Consider the following 22,370-nt stretch of genomic DNA (forward strand, 5'->3'; position numbering starts at 1 on the left):
AACATTCAATTCTAAATCAAAAAAATAACAAAATGTATCCAGTTTGTGTTAATTCTTTACAGAAAGTAAAGAAAAAAGGAATATTTTCTAATGTATTAACTAAAGTAAGGTTTGAGATTTCCCTTTACCGAACTAATATTTTGTGGCATTGTTTCCGAGAACTGCTTGACATCTAAGTTGCATGGAGTGGATCACGAAGATTACATTCCACAGTTCTGCATTTTTGGGTTTTGTCTCAAACTTCATTTTTATATCACCCCGCAAGTTCTCTATGGGATGGAAGTCAGGAGATTGGGCTGGCTACGTCATTACCTTAATCCTGTTGGTCTGTAACCAAGATCTTGTTCGCTTACTGGTGTTTTGGGTCATTGTCGTGTTGAAACACCCATTTCAAGGGTATTTCTTTTTCGGCATAGGGCAACATAATTTCCTCAAGTATTTTGATATATTCAAACTGATCCATGATCACTTGTATGCGACTAATAGGCCCAACACCATGAGAAACATCCCCCTATCATGATTTTTGCACCACCCTTCTTTACTGTCTTCAGTGTACTGTGGCTTGAATTCCGTGCTCGTGGGTCATCTGACATACTGTCTGCGGCCACTAGACCCAAAAAGAACAATTTTGCTTTCATCAGTCCACAAAATGTTGCGCCATTTCTCTTTGGGCCAGTCAATGTGTTGCTTGGCAAATTTTAACCCATTCATGACGTCTTTTTTTCAAGAACGGTACTTTATGGGGAGTTCTTGCTGGTAACTTGGTTTCCCTTAATCGTCTTCTGATTGTAGCAGTACTCACTGGTAACTTCAGATCTGCTTTGATGTTTCTGGAGGGGATCATTGGCTGAGCCTTTGCCATTTTGGCTATTCTTCGGTCCATTCGAACAATATTTCCCCGCTTTCTTCTACGTCTTTCAGGTTCTGGTTGCCACTTCAAGGCATTTGAGATAATTTTAGATGAGCAGCCTATAATTTACTGCACTTCTCAATATGTTTTCCCTCTGCAATCAACTTTTTAATCAAACTACGTTTTGTCTGGAACGACCCATTTTCCCAAGAAGGAAATGCACTATAACCAACACGTGCAACATTTGCCACCCTCCTACCTTAAATAAAGGCCAAAATTTACACCTGCTATTCCACAGAATGTATGACTTCACCAATTTAATAACTCACTGCTATTATTTTGAACAAGCACCTTTCAATTAATGATTCAATTACTCAGAATGAGCGACATGCATGTCCTAATTGTTGGGTATGTTTTTTTCTACTACTCTTACAAGTAAATAATTTGCTATAAAGAACTATAACTTCTAACAAAAACAATGATTTATGAGATTAACTGTTTGCCGACAGGATAAGAATTCTCGTCCTGAGCGGCGGGTGATTGGCGCATTAAGACGAGCATTCTCGTCCTGTGTGACAGCCAGTGTCCGCACGTGATCAGGAGCGGCGCAACAGCTGTAATACACAGCCAGACTCTAACGGCAGAGAGGAGAAACCGCTTTTCTCCTACATTAACCCCTTGAATGCTGCGACCAAGGCTGATTGCAGCAATCAAATTGAATAGAAGGGGGGACTGCCCATTGATCGCGTCACAGGAAATCCCTGTGATGCGATCAAGGCCCATAACTTGTATGGCCAGACAGCCTAGGGTCCATTGAAGGACCCCAGGGCTGTCTGATCATATTTCCTGTTAGGGCATACGGAGGTATGCCCTAACAACTGCCTGTGTACAATCAGTACACAGGCTAATGTACTTGCATGTAGATATATGCCAGTACATTAATTAAAAAATAAAAATGAAAAATCCCTCTATAGGATTAAAAAACAAAAACCGTAAAATTAAAATAAAAATTTTAAATGTTAAAGAATTTTTTTTGTAAAAAAACACAAATACAAATTCAGAAATACAAATTTTTTTTTTTACAATAAATAAACTTTGTCAAATATAAGTCCCAGAACATGAAATAAAACATATTTGGTATCGCCACGACCGTAACAAACTGTACAACAAATATATATCATTATTTATGATGATCGGTGTATGGTGTAAAAAATGTTACATTTTTTTTTTTTTTAATTAAAACTGCAGCGGAACTGCTTTATTTCCTGCATTTTCGCCAAAATAAAAATGTATATAAATTAAATGATAATGTATTTGTACTAATGAATGGTACCTACATAGAGTACAACTCGTCCCGTAAAAAACAGTCTCACACAACTATGTCGTACAAAAAAAAACAAAAAACGTTATGAGCGCCGGGATGCAAAGATGGAAATATTAAAAAATTGTTCTGTCCTCAAGGTCAAAATTGTCCGTGTCCTTAAAGGGAATAATGATGTTGGACTGCTATTTTGTTGTTTTTTTTTTAACACTACTGTACATAATATAAAAATGAAACTTTATTCAATCCTTTTAAAAAGGTATATATTTATCTATTTATTATAGGTAATAAAATGATCATGGACTATCTACTTGTATCAATTCTTAATACCCACCTATTCTACCAAATATATCATCCCTTCTCAATGGATAAATTGTTGCAGAACGCTGCAGGAGAAAAGCTGAGCTAATAGTCTTTGCTTCGGCACCTTTCGTACACCGTATATACTCTTATTGCAGTCTAACATGATTTTGAGTTTTGAAATGTGCATTCACATTCCAACCTCCCATGTTTCACTGCATATAGCAGCGTCTTCAAAGGACTGAAGGTTAGTTAGAATGGTCTCTTTAGCGCAAACAGCGTTTCCTTTTATAACCTCATATGACCCACTCCTGCTCTCATTGGCTATCTCTCCGCTGCCTGATCAATAGTCTGAGTGGCTGCTGCGTCACTGATCAGGTGACCTCATTGTCACCGCATCCCCAATCCCATTGGCTGCCTCATTGCCGCATAACTGGTCAGGTGACTGCTATTTGCTGCGTGAAAGCTCTGGGAGGGCCAATCACATGGAATAATACAAGTAAACGTCTGTTGTATTCACTGCACTTTTTTGCTCACACCATCACATGACCAGCCAAACCAATTAGAGGTCTGGTTGTATATCCTAAGTGAAATAGGCAGGGCCGGTGTCAGCACCCGGGTCTACTACTCTTGGGGGGGCCCACTTGGCCGCTGCCATCATTGCCAATGCTCTTGCCGGGGATTCTGCTTATAGGGGGAGCCGGTCTAGAAGGTGGCGTAACTACCACTGTAACAAACATAGCAGCTGCTACGGGGCCAGTGTAGCCCACCGTCACGGCCCCCGCATGCCCGGTAGTTCCCAAAAACTGTAGGTACCCAAGATTATTGTTGTGAAGAATTTCGCATATGTTTAGCCAGTGGGGTATATCATTTTGGATTTATATTACGAACATGTTGGAGGAGTCTTCGTCTCAGTCTCCTTTACATGATTTCTGGCCTCACAGAGGGAACTTCCCTGAGATCCTCATCATTCGTTAGGATCTCTTCATGTCCTGATTGCGTTTATCAAAAGTTCCAATACAGGTAATTATTTTATCTTTGTTTACTACCTTGTCGACCATCTCATTGCCTAAAATAGAGCAACGATCCCTTGCTTTTGACTTATGATGGCCTTTTTTTTTTTTAGGGTGTTGTGTGAGTATTCACATGTTTTAAATTTTGCATACACATCTTTACTTGCTTGCTCAAAATGGTAATTTTCAAGAGCAATTTCTTCTTGCCCCTAAAAACTGGCCTACAGGAATTCCCTTTTTCGACGGATCAGGATGATAACTATTCCAGGTTAGGTTATTAGTGGACGTCTGTTTTTGGTATATTTTCATTTGCATCTGATAATCCTCATCAATCCAGATGGTGAGGTCTAGAAAGTTGATACTAAATTTGTGTATTTCAAAAGGTGAAAAAAAAAAAAACACCAATTCATTTGCATTCGTGATATAAACCCTTTTTCATCCCCTTTCCACAGGATTGGTTCATCTTCTATGTATCTGCCCCAAAAAACGTAATGAGATGTGTGACAAACTTTCATTAAAGACAAACTTGCCCTCCCACCAGCCTAGGAGATTTGCATTTGACGGAGCACAAGACGTCTCTATAGCAGTCCACCTGAGCTGGCTGTAGGAAGAGTCTTCAAATTAAGAAATTGTACTTCAAAATAAATTCAATCATAATCAGAACTAATTCGATATGTTCTATTAAAGAGGCTCTGTCACCACATTATAAGTGGCCTATATTGTACATGATGTGATCGGCGCTGTAATGTAGATTACAGTAGTGTTTTTTATTTAGAAAAACGATCATTTTTGACAGAGCTATAACCTATATTAGCTTTATGCTAATTAGTTTCTCAATGGACAACTGGGCGTGTTTTACTATATGACGAGGTCGGCGTTGTGGAGAGAAGTGTATGACGCTGACCAATCAGCGTCATACACTTCTCTCCATTCATTTACTCTGCAGATAGCGATATAGAAGATAGCAGTGTCCTGATAATGAATATACATTACCTCCAGCCAGGACGTGATGTGTATTCAGAATCCTGACCACTTCTGTAGCGTCTCTGTGATTTAGAGCATTGCAGGCGTAGTCTCGCGAGATTACGATGTAAGCTGTAATTCACAGCGAGATCTCGCTGTGCTGTGCATCACAGAGACGCTACAGAAGTGGTCAGGATTCTGAATACACATCACGTCCTGGCTGGAGGTAATGTATATTCATTATCAGGACACTGCAGTAATGTTAGTGTGTGTGTGTATGAGGCTGCAGATAGCGATATAGCTATCTGCAGAGTAAATTAATGGAGAGAAGTGTATGATGCTGATTGGTCACTGATTGGTCAGCGTCATACACTTCTCTCCACAATACCCACTTGGTCATATAGTAAAACACGTCCAGTTGTCCATTGAGAAACTCATTAGAATAAAGCGAATATAGGTCATAACTCCGTCAAAAATGATCGTTTTTCTAAATAAAAAACACTACTGTAATCTACATTACAGCGCCGATCACATCATGTACAATATAGGCCACTTATAATGTGGTGACAGAACCTCTTTAATTATCTGCCTCGTGCATTAAGAAACGATGCCAATGCTTCAAGTCCTCTAACAAGCTTTGTACTACTGTACAATGCATCAACATCGCGGCAGGTTAGCCGTGCATCGTGTTTGACCGAAATTCGCTGTAATTTCTTAACAGTGTCTTGGTTGTTAAAGAACAGTATTGCTTTGAAAGATGAAATAATCATTTTAAAAAAGTCATTTGTACTTATACATTTTTATTATAGTAAACTTTGAATTGTTTTGTATATTTAAACAATGTGAAAAATATTCAAACAAACAAAAGAAAATTTCAGAATATGTGAAAGGCATAGGTCTGCTTTAAAGCCTCACCAGTTCTCCCATCTGTAGTAGCCACAACACTCTGTTAAAGAAATGTTTGAAATAGTGTTGGAGATTTCTGAGGACCAAAAAATCCAAGAGTCACTGAAGGTACGCAAGAGGGTATTGCACCCTCTGAAAAATCAATGTCATCTTCTGATATGTGAAAAATGATCTAGGCTTTAATGTTATATTGAGGACCTTTTTCGACATTTCCCTCCTAACATGCCAATTTGTTTTCTTTTAGTTTCTCCAGAGTCTCAGGTAGCCATCAATACGGATTACATGTTACAAAACTGTTGTGTACATATGAATCTCTTTCTAACCAGGCCAATTTCCATGATTTTTCTCTCCGTTGGTATGAAAAAGTAATTTTAGCTTTCTAAGTCCATTTAGGAGGAATACACCAGACAAGAATCTTGGAAGAGTATTCATCCAAAAACAAACTGGAATGTGTCTGTATGTTTATTAAGACTACAGGGATATGGATTATGGCTACTTCAAAGTCATAAAGATATCTACATAAGAACATATTGATCTGATTTTTGGATTTTTTTTTATCAAGGCCACGTCCACACACAATGTAAACTTGAACTGCGGAAATTGCCTCAAATCTGCATTTTTTTTTTTTTAAAAAGTGGATTTAATGTTTAGCCAAATACAACTTTCTAAGGATACATAAAAGCATAGATGTAATTGCTTCCATGCATTGGATAGAGGATATAATTGTTTTGGAGTGAATACCTTTACATTTGTTTTTTTGAGATTGTAGCACATTGTATAGCTCTTTTTTTTTTTTAATTATAGGACATGCTTTCTCTGACATGCCTAGTTGTGGACCTGCAAGGTAAGAGCCTAGTGGGTGTTCCTTTTGAAGTATGTGCTCTCTCTCCATGGTCTAGCTCATTGATGCCCAACTGGCCGCCCTTATATGCCTAACATGCACCTCTAGGCAAAGGCAAATTCATGTGGTGCAGCGGTCTTCTCCAGGATTTTGATCAGGCATGAGTACTTATGTACACGGATTGCTGTGCCCAACCATAAAGGAATAAAAAAAAAAGCTTCTGTCTTTTCCTTTTTCAAGGGGGTACTGTGGTATCGTTCCATTCTCCAAAAGTTGTACTGTATGCTATTGTTTATATACATGCATCTATGGGCATTATTTTTTATATGCCTCTATTAGCGGTATGCGTTCTCTCCATATGTATTTTGTCAAAAACAGACTTTAGAAGATCTGTTGTGGAAGTTTTTTTCCCCCTTCATCCAACCTGTTTTAACTAAATAACCAATAAATTGTATACAGGGAAAACAGCAGCCACAAATACATCTTGGTAAAAAAAGAATTATACGCGTCTGTGTGGCTAAATGCGGCCCTTTGAGTAAGTCAAGAAACTTGATTCCGGACCCCACAATATGTCAGGTTGACCACTATATCAGCAAAGCTAAGCAAGCTGGGATCGTGTGTGTGTGTGTGTGTGTGTGCGTGTGTGCATGTGTGCATGTGTGCGTGTGTGCGTGTGTGCGTGTGTGCGTGTAAGCGTATGGTACATTACTTAATCATTTCACTTTTAACTTAAATCTCGCAATGACTACAAAATGGCAGGCATAACAAAAGTCTGAATACGGTATAAAGCATCTTACAAGACTTTATTTGCTTACATTAAAAAAAGTACAATTTTATTAAATGGAAATGACTAAACTTACAAAAACTTTCAACACATGTATTAAAAAGACTAGATCTCATGTATAAAGCCTGTCTCACAGAAAGTGTCCTTACTGACCAAAGTTCAGCTCTCATTTTCTAAACCTTATTATACAAAGATACACAATTTATTGGTTATGGGCAACAAGGACACACTTTCCATTAGATAGTTTTGATTCACAATTTAAAAAGTATATCAAACGTTATATTTATTGAGAAAACATTTTGCTGGAGAACACATAGAAGCATTAAATTGAACCACAGCAATGAAATGTAATCTATAATAAAATCATAAACGCAAGGAAATTACAAGAATGCAATCTACTGCGAGTGTACTCTACACCTCTATATTTAAATAGAACATTTTAGACATTACTCTATTGAATCATTTTATTAATTACCACGTTTGTGATGAGGAGCTGATAAATTGTGAAAAGGCAAAACATTAGTGCTCCAACCAAGACCTTCTGTCACCTTGTTTGCTGAAAGCACCTCTACTAAATACTTTACAGTAATGTCTAGGATCACTTACATCACAGCCGCGCTCACTGGAAATTATTCAATTAATGCAGCAGTCCCTTTATCTCTCATGTTTTCCAGGATTTTCACTAAAGAAAATACAATATGCTGTGACAGACAGAAATTTATTATATCTAAAAAATAACCTCCTGTGAAACAATGCAATTTTTCAATATGTATTGATTACAAAGGACTTTTCACCCATAAGTGTAAAGTAAACCATATCTTCATGAAAACATATTGAAATTAATGCCAGTCTTAACACTTGAAGGCACTTCATAGAAAAAATATTTATCTGATTACAGTGAGGGTCTGGAACAGCTTGCTCAGATTTACATCAGAGTATCCACTACGCGATAGTACTTGGTCAGTGGTCTGTTTTAATTTTTTATATGCAGCCTCTGCTTCTTGATAGTGTTTTTTCAAGTAACCTGCAACAATAGAAAAATGATGTAACATGTAAAATTTGTATGAAATAATTTCATGCAATGTATAAAATGGGCCGTACACATACCTAGCTAGAACATCAAAGGCATTAAGCAAAAATAAAAAAACAAAATCAGGCTCACAAAGTGCAAGTGAGGTCTAATCAATGGGCACGATGCAGAACCATTGCTTAACCTTTAAAACCTGCTCTGAATGCATAAATCAGTAGTAAATGTAAATAAATTAAACGTTGTTATATCAATTTGTAGCATCTTCCTCAGCAGCCCGTAGTAGACCCCTTTCCCTGCCTAAGTGATCACTGTAATGTTCAAAATCCTCCCGACGCCAAAAGAACCATCTAGTGTAAAACCGTACCTAAACAGAAGCAAAAAGGGGAGAGGAGGAGGATTCTAATGTATCTCTCCCTTCGTCTGTGTGCACACAACACAGCTTTTACATCACACACACGACAGGCATGAAGAGTAAGTTCATGTGCATTAACAGAAACCATCAGAGTTCAGAAAAAGACCAAAAATATGAAGGTAAAGCACTACATTCAATACACATCTCCAGCTACTGGATTGGCGTGATTGTGATTTTTATTTGTAATGATAGGTATGCTTTACTGACATGTCTGTTTTTGTAAGTACTTGCATTCCCTTTAAAATAACAATTCTGAATCACCTTTTCTTGATTTGTGCCACTCGTCAGTTATTCCTCCATGAAATGTATGAACAAACTGACAACTGGGCGATACCATTCCCCTTGTCAATAGGGTGTGTTCCACGTTGTCAATTTATTCATCTATTTCTAGGAATAACAACAGAGGAATGGCTCAACACAGAGTTATAACGTAAGATGTTCCAGAATTGTTATTGATGGGAAATGTAAATATTTACCAAAACAAACGTCATAAGGGCTGACAGGACCTCTATGTCTAAGATAATGAATCCGAAATTGCTACGTCTACTGGAACAGATAAGTATAAATTGCAGTCAGCTCACTTCCACTGTAAAGATACAATAACTTATTGGATTCTGTATTAGAGCACGAAAATGTAACATTAATTGATATATTTGGCTGATGCTTTTCATTTCTCTGTATCACTTCCACCCGCAAACTAAAGTATAGCTGAATGCGTCAATGAGCATGATTTAGTGTGTGAAGACTGTAGGAACAGGACAAAGAACTTCTATTTATACTGGTTTGTGATTTGCAGATATATTCCATTAAAATTTGCACACACACACACACACACACACACACACACACACACACACACACACACACACACACGCACACACGCACACACGCACACACGCACACACGCACGCACACACGCACGCACGCACACACACTTTACCTTAAATGCATCATGCAATGTTTATGCATTATTAGCACAAGGTATTATTTAAATGGACACTAACTGTTCATATAACTTATGATAATCTAGTAGTATACCTGATATATATCAATTTAGTTATTTACTAATCCATCCAAATTTTGTGTGAAGTTACTCTAATCTGCTGTCCACCCCTGGTGTCGAGCAAACTCTTTCCCTAGTTACAGAGCAGATGAGACAGACTGGAGGAAGTAGGGGGTGTCTCTTCAGAGCCTGCCTATAAATAAAAGTCTATGGAGGGGGGAGCACAAAGAAGGGCGAGACACACAGACACCGTCTATAGAAGTCTTTGGAGAGGGGAGGAGGAGCAGGAAAAGGAAGCAGAGTGTGAGACACACAGACGTGCTGCAACTTCTGGTAAGTTATATGTCAACCCAGTGCTTGATTTTCAGCTACACTGGTCATTACTGCTGTAATCTCCACCATGTTGCTGCAGCTTCTATATATATTTATATGTGATAGAGATAGGAGAGCAGGATTCTCCTCTATGTGTGCAGTATACAGAAGACATGATAGCAGCTCGGCTCCACCCACTAGCTTAGAGAAAACTGAAAATTATAGATAGTCTCTGCAGCAGGGAAGACTGCTAAAAGAAATACCATATACAAGTTATATAATTGTCAGGTATTCTTTTATTTCTCATGTACGCACATGACCGTCTCATTCTGAAAAATCACCTGAAACCGTTAGGTACACTTTTACATCTAACGCCCCCTTCACATTTTGTTTTCCAGTGAGCTTTCCCAACACATACGTCTAACACACCCATAGGCTGGCATTATACAGACGGAGGCCAAAACAGTGTTCTTTTGACCCCAGTCAGATATTCAATCCATAAAAAAAACGGAATAGTATAGTAGTCTACGCAATTTTATCCAGAGGCATCCATAAAAAAACCATATGAATTAAAGGTAGACTGCACTATTGATTCCGTAAAAAACAAAACAAAAATAGAAGTCTTACGGAACAGAGACAAACGGAAACCATTAGCAATGGAAGCATTACCATTGAAATGGTAATGCAAACGGAAGCTATGTTTTCTGTTTGCCTTTCCGTTGATGGGTTCCTCTGACGGAAAGGTCTGACGGAACCCATCAACGGAAATCAAACGCTGATGTGAACACAGCCTAAGTTTATCATTAACTAAAATTCCAACAGTGCTATGAATATGTTTTTGCCCCTTCCCAATTTCTTCTATTTTTGCATATTTATCACACTTGAATTTTTCACATCAAAACTATTACCATATTAGACAAAGACCCCAAGTAAATACATAATGCGGTTTTTAAATGGTGAATTATTTGAAGGAAAAATGCTGTTCAGCCCTACGTGGCCGCATGTGAAAAAGTAAATGCCCCCCTAGCTACTAAATTAAACAGCTAACCAATTCAATTAACAATTGGGTTTAATTTCATTAGCCACAACCAGGCATGATTACTGAAAGACCTGTTGCATCTAAACATCACTGAAATAGAACCTGTCTGGCAATGTGAAGCAGGCTAGAAGGTCCCAAAAAGCAGAATATGATTTCATGTTCTAAAGGGATTCAAATACAGATGCCAAACAAAGTAATTGAAATCTACCAGTCTGGAAAGGGTTACAAACCCATTGTTAAGGCGCTGAGACTATTGTGAACCACAGAGAGAGCCATTATACACAAATGGAGAAAACTTGAAACAGTGGTAACCCTTCCCTGGAGTGACCGGCCTACCAAATTATCAGCTAAGAGCGCATCGCCGACTCCTCTAGGTGGTCACATAAAAAACCCAACAGATTTACATCTAGAGAACTGCAGGCCTTAAGGTCTATGTACACAATTCCACAAAAAGAAAGACACTGGGCAAAAATGGAATCCATTGAGTGTTGCAAGGAACTGACCAAAAAGAACACAAAGGCTCATCTCGCATTTTCCAAGAACATCTAATGTCCCCCCATACTTTTTGGTACACATGGGGCTAATTTCATCTAGCGTAAAGCGAACACCACATTTCACCTTAATAACATCATACCAACAGTCAAACATGGTGGTGGTGAGATGATTTGGGGCTGCTTTGCTTCTGCAGAAGCTGGACCACATGTCATAACTGGAATCAGAAATACTTCTCTGTATATAAAAACCTTAAGGAGAATGTCCGCTTATTAGTTTGCGATTTAACCCCTTCAGGACACAGCCGGTTCGGGCCTAAAGGACACAGCCAATTTTTTCACATCTGAAATGTATCACTTTATGTGGTAATAACTCTGGAATGCTTTTATGTATCCAAGCGATTCTGAGACTGTTTTCTTGTGACACATTGGACTTTATGTTACTGGCCAAATTTGCTCGATACATTCAGTATTTAATTGTGAAAAACACCAAAATTTAGCAAAAAATTGCAAAAATTAGCATTTTTCTAAATTTAAATATATCTGCTTGTAAGACAGGCAGTTATACCACACAAAATTGTTGCTAATTAACATCCCCCATATGGCTACTTAAGATTTGCATAGTTTTTTGAACATCCTTTTTTTTTCTAGGACGTTACAAGACTTAGAACTTTAGCAGCAATTTCTCACATTTTCAAAAAAGTTAGTGTCCATTTAAACAATGTTCATGCTCGAAAAACCATACAATGCAGCCAAATGAAAACAATTCCACTATCAATTCTGCTTCCAAAAGAGGAGTGGGTCAAAATTCCTAAAACAGTGATGCATAAAGATCAAACACAAGTTATAGCAAACGTTTGATTGCAGCGGTTACTGCCAATAAGGTTTAGGGGGGCAATTACTTTTTCACATCGTTGATATAAGTTTTGAATAAATCTTTATCCTCAATAAATGGAATGATCATTTAAAAGCTGCATTGTGTGTTTACTCGTGTTGCCTTTATCATAAAAAATTAGTTGGATGAGCAAACAATAGAAGAAATCAGGTGAGGGGTAAATACTTTTTCACAGCACTACGTTCTTTCCATGTCAGATTAACCCAGTGTTTTCCCATTTAGTATGTAATGGTGACATATATTTTCACTTCTCTTCTTTGTTAAAACCCATCTGTAACCTTTCCCGGCATATAGGTCAAATGGAGACCATTAAACGTAGTGTGAAAAAAGCCTAACTTTACATCTTAAAAAATATACTTTACGCCACTAACACTCAAATATACAGAAAACAATAAACTAAAACATACATTCCCTCTTCTCTTCAAATGTACATGCACAAAGAAATACAGGGAAAATAAACTACAGCATAAAAGGAACACTTGTATACAACTGAACATATTCACAGTTCTTGTATGTGTGGGCAAGTCTAATAACATTTAAAAAAACAAAACAACCCAGACATGCAAGATCTGTAAACTACGTTACATTTATTCTACAACGGGCTCCAACTACTAAGACATTCAGAAGACTGAAACAGTAATAACATTACCAGACTGTTCCAGGGTATATGTTAAATGGCATTCACAGGGTCATATAAAAATTGCAAGACAAGCTCTCTAAAAGAAACAAAATGTGAGCAAAAACGCTTTGAAGCATGAGCTCTATATAGAGAAAAAATGCCCAGGACTGTTCAGCTGAGATTAATGGAGTTCAAAAAGACAAATGGTGATGAAGGAATGTGTAAGGCTGAAGTTCCACATTACTAATCATTGTTCTGAGAATGTAACCCCATGTAGCTTTATTTCACACAAACATATGCAATACTTCACAGCAGTACCATATCACGAGTAAGTATTAACTCACACTTTGGCCTAGTGTACATGAATGCTGATAACACACATTTGGAGAAAAACATCATAAAACAAAGTTTTCTTTGTGTATTGGTCAAAATGTCACTGTATACACAAGTTACACTTTAACACCTATCCGCACCACGACGTGATGGGGGGTATGTTTGGAGTGGACTCACCAGCTGAGCGCACTCCGTACGAAGCTGATGTCAGCTGTGTATTACAGATAACCCCCGGGACTAACGGCCAGGAACAGCAATCGCTCTGTTCCTGGCCATTTAACGCCTTAGATGCTGCAATCAATCACGATCGCAGGATCTAAGACGTTAGAAAGAGGGGAGCGCCCCCTCCAACAGCTCATGGGCGTTCCCACAAAGCGAGGGGGGGTACTAATGATTGTTATGGCAGCCCGGGTGCCCTAACGAAGGCCCCGAGGACTGCCTTTCTTCATCTGCCTCTGGCTTCTTCATCTGCCTCTGGCAGGGCTTAACAGGAGCCTGTGAAAATGACCATATACTGCAATACATTAGTATATATAAACCGTCAGAATCGCTGTTTTTTGGTCACTTCATAACCAACAAAAAATTAAATAAAAAGTGATCAAAAAGCCCAAAATGGTACCAATATAAACTACAGCTCGCCCCGCAAAAAGTAAGCCATCATACCGCTCAATCAACAGAAAAATAAAAAAGGTTTAGGCTTTCCGAATGTGGCGACAAAACACAAATTAAATTTTTAACAGTTCGTTTTTTCCTTGTAAAAGTAGTAAAAAAAAAAAACAAAAAAAAAAACTATATAAATTTGGTATCGCCGTAATCGTATTAAAGACAAAACCCCTCAAAAGATTGAGGAATCGCTGTTTTTTCCTATTCCACCTCACAAATAATTTTGCCAGTTTCCCAATACATTATATGGTACAATAAATTGTGGCGTGAAAAACTATGACTCGTCCCGCAAAATACAAACCCTCATATGGCTTTATCGACGAAAAAAAAAAAAAAAAAAGTTATGGCTTTTGGAAGGTGGGAAGGAAAAAATAACAAAAATAAAAAAAAAGGGCTGTGACGGGAAGGGGTTAAAGAACAATGTAGACAGTGGCAACTTAATTTCTTTAATTTTATTTTATATACTTACATAGTTAGTGGTATGAAAGAAACATAAAAGACAATTCAACCTTCCATATACACAACATGAAGAAAAGTTCTTGGGCTTAACACACTCTGCTATGACCAATCAGAGGGGATATGTGCAGTAAGCAATATTCCAGAAAAGATGCAACACAAAATAGGGTAAACTTCATTGTAAAACATATCCCGACAGAATATGTAACACGTCGGAAGAACATACCCTGGGAATGGTGAGATACCACATGTGGTTCTAACTAGGATTACAGTTTTAATTTATATACTAATCATTTTGAGGTTATAATCCATCCACAATGAATTTACATTATGCTTACAATTGGGTAGTACAACGTACATAAACACATCTGAAAACAAGCTGAAGTATTTAGCTAAAAATGAAAAGATATATGCAGCTTACAAAAGGCCAAATCACCACACGAACATGTAATACAATTTTAAAAAGCAGTAATGTATTGAGTAACTCTGGAGAAAAGGTTCAGAACAGTGTACTAATGCCATGCAGAGAAAGATGACAGAGGACATTGCTTCTGATGTGTTTACCACATCCACTGATGGGATATTGACAACACTCAGTACGATAGTTACAAAGGGGACTATTTCAAATGAAGACGACAACAGTTCTTGTGCGACAGTCTTAAAATCTAATATCTGTGCAGTACTTGTGAATATAACACACACACACACACACACACACACACACACACACACACACACACAATATTTGGTGTGACCACTCTTTGCCTTCAAAAACAGCATCAATTCTTCTAGGTACACTTGCACAAAGTCATGGATTTTGTAGGATTATAGACTCGTATAATTGGTTAATCATACACCTAACAGGTGATAATGATCATGATTTTCATATGTAGGTAGAAACACAATCATTAACTGTAACAGAAACAGCTGTGTAGGAGGCTTAATACTGGGTGAGCAACAGCCAAACTCTGCTACAAAGGTGAGGATGTGAAAGACCAATTTAAATCACAGGTCCACCATGGCAAGACTGAGCACACCAACAAGACACAGGGTAGTTATACTGAATCATCAAGGTCTCTCTCAGGTAAAGTTTCCAAAGCAGACTAGGGTTTCAAGATGTGCTGTTCAAGCTCTTTTGAAGAAGCAAATAGAAACGGGCAACGTTGAGGACCGTAGACGCAGTGGTCGGCCAAGGAAACAGTGCAGCAGATCAAAAACACATCATCCTTACGTCCCTTCGAAATCGGAAGATATCCAGCAGTGCCATCAGCTCAGAACTGGCAGAAACCAGTGGGAACCAGTTACACCGATCTACTGTTCTGAGAAGTCTGGCCAGAAGTGGTCTTAATGGAAGAATTGCGGCCAGTAAGCTATACCTTCGACATGGAATCAAGACCAAGCAACTGAACTGTACACAAAAATATAGGAACTGGGGTGCAGAAAATGGTAGCAGATGCTCTGGATTGGTCAAAATTAGAAATATATGGCTTTAACAGAGGGCAGTTTATTCGCCAAATGGATGGAGACCGGTTCAATTATGAGTGTCTGCAGGCAACAGTGAAGCATGGTGGAGGTTTCTTGCAAGTTCGGAGCTGCATTTCAGCAAATGTAGTTGGGGAATTGGTCAGGATTAAAAGTGTCCTCAATGCTGAGAAACACAGGCAGATACTTATCCATCATGCAATACCATCAGGGAGGCATCGGATTGGATTCAAATTTATTCTGCCGCAGGGCAACGGACCCCAAACATACAGATAATGTCATTAAGAACGATCTTCAGCGTAAATCAGAACAAGGAGCCGTGGAAGTGATGATATGGCCACACAGAGCCCTGATCTCATCATCATGAAGTCTGTCTGGGATTACATGAAAAGACATAAGGATTTGAGGAAGCCTACATCTACAGAAAATCTGTGGTTCGTTCTCCTAGATGTTTGGAACAACCTCCCTGCAGAGTTCTTTCAAAATATATGTGCAATTGTACCTAGAAAAATGTAAGCCGTTTTGAAGGCAAAGGGTGGTCACACAAAATATTGATTTGATTTAGATTTATTTTCTGTTCATTCACTCTGTATTTTGTTAATTGATAAAAAACAACTATTAACACTTAATTTTTCCACAACTGCCCAAAACGTTTTCACAGTAGAGTGTGTGTGTGTGTGTGTTTTGTCACGACACCAGAATTACCGATACTTTGTGTAGTATTGCGATACTCGATACCAAAATGATACTTTGCCAACAGTAACAAAAATAAATAAGTTCTTCCATTTTCTGATGTGAGGCACGTGGTGTGATGAATTTTGAATGTGCCTCACATTAATAGTAATTAACCCCATCATGTTTCCGAGTTATAATGGACAACATTGGGTTAATGTGTAAGGTACATGATGGGGTTAATTACCATTAATGGGAGGCACATGGAGGTTAAATTCATCAAACCTCGTGCCTCAAATTAATAAATGAAAGTTTTTTTATAGCATACATCATAAATTACGCAAAATATTTGTTGTGCAGGTTATTACGGCCGCGCTAATACAGAATATGTGTATATTTTATGTATTGAGACTTATTTTATTGTAAAAAATGTGTGCATATTTTTTTTTTTATTTAACACTCCTTTGTTTTACTTTATTTTTAAACTTTAATGTACTGGCATATATCTATATGCCAGTACATTAGCCTGTGTACTGATAGTACACAGGCAGTTGTTAGTACATACCCAAGTATGCCCTAACAACAGGAAACATGGTCAGACAGCCCTGGGGTCCTTCAATGGACCCTGGGCTGTTTGCCCGTACATGGTATGTCCCTCTCTCTGTGACGCGATCCAAGGGGCATCTACCCTTCTCATTTTCCCCTTGAATGCTGCGGTCAGCTTTGATCGCAGCATTCAGGGGAATAGCGGCAGAGATAAGAGGTTTCGCTGATCTCTGCCGTTAGAGCGGGGCTGAGGCTGTGTAATACAGCCATTGCCCCGCTACTAACAACTGCGCGCGCGGTCAGCATGAGGTGATGCAGCCGGTGCTGCACTAATGAGCGCAGGCACTGGAGACAGAACATGGGGGTGTTTTGTAGTGCGCCCGCCATGTTCTGTCTGCAGTGCCGCCGCTCATTAGTGCAGTGCTGGTCGCATCACATCAAGCTGCCCGCGCGCACACTTGTCAGGGCCCAGGAGCGGGGCAATGACTAGCACACAGCCGCAGCCCCTGCCATTCATGTGTTACATTGTTAAGCTGTGCAGTAGCACAGCTTAGTAAAGAAATACATGAAATAACGGTATCAAACCGTTTCAGGGTGCACGGAATAGAAACCGTATCGAACTTTCGACGCATCATGTGTGTGTGTGTGTATATATATATATATATATATATATATATATATACATACACACACACACACACACACACACACACACACACACACACACACACACACACACATCCTTCTGAATTAATTAGATCAAAAAAGTTAATTTCTGTAATAAAACCCCTTCCCAGCCCTTTTTCAGATTTTCGTTTTCTCCTCCCCACATTCCAAAATCCATAACTTTTTTATTTTTCTGTCGATATAGTCCTATGAGGGCTTGATTTTTGCGGGACGAGTTGTAATTATTTGTGGGGTAGAAAATGAAAAAAAAAAAACAGATTCCTCCATTGTTTTTTGCACATTGTTTTTATGGAATACACTGTGCAATTAAAACAACATGTTAACTTTATTCTGTGGGTCAATACGATTACGACGATACCAAATATATAGAGTTTTTTCTATATTTTACTACTTTTTACAAGTAAAAACCCAAGTGTAAAAAATAAAATTTATTTTGTGTCGCCAAATTCCGAGAGCCATAACTTTTTTATTTTTCCGTCGATTAAGTGGCATGAGGGTTTATTTTTTGCGGGATAAGCTGTAGATTTTAATTATGCCATTTTTTGTGGGAGATTAGGTGACCAAAAAATAGAGATTCTGGGGTTTACTATTTTTTTTTTTACGGCGTTCATCGTGCGGGTTAAATAATGATATAGGCCCAATGCACACGAACGTGCTTTTGCGGCCAAACTACCCCGAAAATCCACGGGAGAATTGTGGCCATATTCATTCCTATGGGGCCATGCACACGACCGTTTTCACGGTCCGTGCATGGCCAAGGAGCCCGGACCGCAGAAAGAATGGGCAAGTCTTATTACGGCCATGTTCTGCAGTCCAGGCTCATAGCAAATAATGGCCGCGGCTATGGTCGTGTGTATGAGGCCATATTCTAATAGTTCAGACTTTTACGGACGCGGCGATACCAATTATGTTTATTTTTTTTTTACTATGCTCTAGGGGGAAAATCGGTGTTTTTTGAACTTTTAATTTTTTTTACAAAACCCCTATAATTGTACTCATTTTTACTTTTTTTTATTAGTCCCCCCTTAGGGGACTTCAACCTGCGATCGTTAGATCGCTTGCACGATATACTGCAATACTAATGTATTGCAGTATATTGTGATTCTGGCAGGCTTTTATTAAGCCCTGCCAGAGGCTTAATAGGCCCCCAGGCAGCCATAGTAACCATCACCCCCCCCCACGATTGCGTTGCGGGGGGGACGCAATGAGCTGTTAGAGGGGGTCGCCCCCTCATTCTAACGATTTAAATGCTGCGGTCGCTATTGACCGTGGCATTTAACGAGTGGGATCGCTCTCGAGCGCTATCCCGCTCGTTACTCTGAAGTGTTGGCTGTAACATACAGCCGACACCGGCATCATATGGAGCCAGTCCATATGATGCCGGTGTCGGCTGTATGTTACAGACTCTGTGAGCCCGTTCCATACTGCCCCTACCCGGGAAGGGGTTAAGCCCATATTGATTAAATAACTGTATATTCAATGTTTTGATAAACAGATAAAATATCAAAACTTGCGTCATTGTTCAAATAATTCTGGACCTAACTGTACATACACACACACACACACACACACACACACACACACACACACACACTTATTTTTAACGCTACCATTGAAAGTTTTGAAAAATAAACAGGATTTTACCCTGATCCAAATTGTCAGGTGTTTTCCAATTACTGACTGGAATGAACGCCCAACAGCATATGTGAACAGAGATGAAGATGAAAACATTTCCCATGAAAAATCACAAAACACCAGGATACAAAATAATCAGCAGTTTACGGTCATATTATGATAAACTATTATATACTAGTAAAAAGCTCAAAACCTAGGTTATTACACAAAATATGGAATTATTATTTAATAGCATCAATGGACAGATTTAAAGGCTATGTACAATAAAATATTTGTTTTTTGTGCAACTTTCGAAATTCTTTTTATTGAAAATAATTTTTTACTTTTTGAGATACCGCTGCTTTGTATCCTGTAAACAGAGCAACTGTATCTAGCGCTGAAATCTGTATCCGTCAGGTCAGCGGGACCGACAGGTTCAGTGAAAGCGGTTCCTGCGTGTCTCTGCCACGCAGGATCGAGCGGTTACCGATCACATTCAAGTTCACAACTTAGATGTGATCGAGAACAAGTGTATCCTGCATGTCAGAGACACGCAGGACCCGCTGACTCTGTACCCCTCAGTGCCACTGCTCTGACGGATTCAGGTCTCAGCGCAAGATACAGGACACAAAGCAGCGGTATCTCAAAAAGTAAAAACAAAATTTAATAAAAAGTATTAAAAAAGTTGCACAAAACACACTTATACATTTTTATTAAAGAAAAAAACAAAACAAGCACAATTTCAAAGGTGTACATAGCCTTCAAGTGTGCCACCTAAAGGCTATGTACACCTTTAAAATCGTGTTGTTTATTTATTTTTTTATAAAAATGTCTATCAGTGTGTTTTGTGCAACTTTCTAAACACTTTTTGATGTTGGTGGATACAATCAGCCGAATTCACCGATAATCTAGTTGGAGGGTGCAGGGAGATGAACCAGCCATTCTCAATTCTGTGTCTTTTGGCTTTTCCCTGTTTTCCGAATTAGAAATCATCATGTACATTTGAGAAAGATGAAAGCCAGCTAATATAACTTTTTATCCGTATTTTTTTTAATGTATTGTCTCTACTCTTAAGGCCCTTTTATACCGGCTGACACTCCGTCGCTGCAGCGAGCGCCGATCAACGAGAAATCTTTGATCGGCGCTCGTTTGATACTGTCACACGGAACTATGGATGGGGACGAGCGGCCGTTACTTCGATTGCTTGTCCCCATACATTATCATGTCGGCAGCGCGTCTCCGTTTACACAGGGAGATGTGCTGCCGACAAGGATAATCTTTTACTTCTTTAAAATGATACGACCAACAGATGATATAGCGTTTGCCCATACATCTGCTGATCACTGCCCTTTTTACACGGGGCAAATATCGGCAATGAGTGTTATATGAACGCTCGTCTGCCCGATAATCGTCATGTGTAAAACCCCCTTTAAGATAAAATAGATCTTTCTGATAAGAATGCATTTCTACATATGAGCTTGTCTCAGATATAAGACAAGTACGGTCGTGTGACCCTATAGAATTTTTACTGTCAAAAGGATGGAACCCAATAGTCCCCATTAAATGGATTCATCATGCGACAGATCTGAAAATAAGTGGCGGGTTAAATTCTAGACGGAAACTATGATGCAGAGGTGAACAAAGTCTTACAAGATGAAATGTGCCCCTGCTTAATTTACACTCTGGAGGAAGAAGAAAATACATTTAGGACGGATGGAAAATAAAAACATTGAAGAGCAAATCAAAAATAGAATTAAAGAAACAACTATTTCCTTACATGGATCATGTCATGTACTTTTTTAATACAAGTAAAATTAAAATTATTGTGGGGCAAACAGGCTTTCAATTGGGAAAATTAATTCAAATATTTTGGTGTCAAAACAAGCTGAAATATGTCAAGACAGTTGCAGCTTATTTTCCTGTCGCCATTAGCATTTCAAAGAAAACGCTATCTGTAGAAAACAAAACAGGAGACAAACATGGATATACCCACTATGGTAATTTTTATTCTTTTTCAACAAATTACTAATTGGGTATTGATGTGTTAAGATCATGTACACAAGAGTACACAAGCTTCAATTACGGTAGATGAAATTCAGTATCAGCTAGAAAATAGTAAAAATAGACATTTATGAAAAGAGATCCACATTAGTTAATCTGCCATATTCTGTTCTAACAGGTTGGATCCCACAACGTTTTTCAAAATACTAACATTTACGCAAAGCAGTTGCGAGATGGCAATAGAAGTTGTGACAGGAAACAAATTAATAAAGAATTATGGTAAAAAGCGTAGTCTGGCTAAGTCAGAGGCAGCCCATGTTTTGAAACTGAACTGCGAAGAGAACAAGCGTTTATGTAAATATGCAGAACATTTCTGGCATTTTGGAGCGTTCCTGCACAGAACAGATTGGGCTTACAAATGCCCGCAGTTTGGGATTCAGTTGGTAGGTATCTGATTGCTGAGCTGACCATTGTAGACTTATACGTGAAAACCTTCACTGAAATCCTGAATAGTTTTTAATTGAATGAGAGAGAAGTAAAATGCAAAATAGGATGTGGAAAAACCATTGTGCATGTCCTTTACATTTATCAGTCTTCATATACTAGGCCCAGACGGTTTATTTATTAAAATATAAAAAGCTCCCACTGGATATAAACTGAAAATATATCATACAAAATCAGTAAAAACTCATTTACATGGACAATCCTACAATGTATTTAATAGGCTGAGTGAGAGGACTTGGCAGCCAAAACCGAATTACAAAAAATTAAAAATAGTTGCTCTTTCACGCACCAGTATTTTAGTCAGTACTTTGCTTTAGTATTTGGAAACCAAAACTAGGAGTGGAAGTATGCACACGAACGTATTTTTTTCATCCCGTAAATACGGGTCCTTGGTCACACGTATTCGACCCGTATTGCGCCAGTATTTACGGACCCGTCCACGTAAATACGGGTCCAGTGTCACCAGTATTCCACTCATATTTACGGGCTCTCTCTCAGTGTAGGATAGAGAGAAGGGGCAGCCCTTTCCGTAGTAAAAGAAATTCATACTTACCCGGCCATTGTCTTGGTGACGCGTCCCTCTTTTGACATCCAGCCCGACCTCCCTGGATGACGAGGCAGTCCATGTGACCG

General features: G+C 38.6%; 1 protein-coding gene across 3 annotated transcripts in view; it reads right to left on the reverse strand.

Annotated features, from left to right (window-relative positions):
- Nucleotides 1-6,971: 6,971 nt before the first annotated feature.
- Nucleotides 6,972-22,370, reverse strand: part of POLA1 (DNA polymerase alpha 1, catalytic subunit) — a 335,037-nt gene continuing 319,638 nt past the window's right edge. For 2 of the 3 annotated variants that reach the window (XM_075854008.1, XM_075854007.1), the window contains exon 36: nt 6,972-8,002. In XM_075854008.1, coding sequence (XP_075710123.1) covers nt 7,863-8,002 — 140 coding nt within the window. In that variant the 3' untranslated portion in view covers nt 6,972-7,862. The remainder of the gene's footprint in view (nt 8,003-22,370) is intronic. The other variant, XM_075854009.1, reaches the window with a different exon arrangement.

The sequence above is a fragment of the Rhinoderma darwinii genome, chromosome 2, assembly GCF_050947455.1.
Source record: "Rhinoderma darwinii isolate aRhiDar2 chromosome 2, aRhiDar2.hap1, whole genome shotgun sequence".
Lineage (NCBI taxonomy): Eukaryota > Metazoa > Chordata > Amphibia > Anura > Rhinodermatidae > Rhinoderma > Rhinoderma darwinii.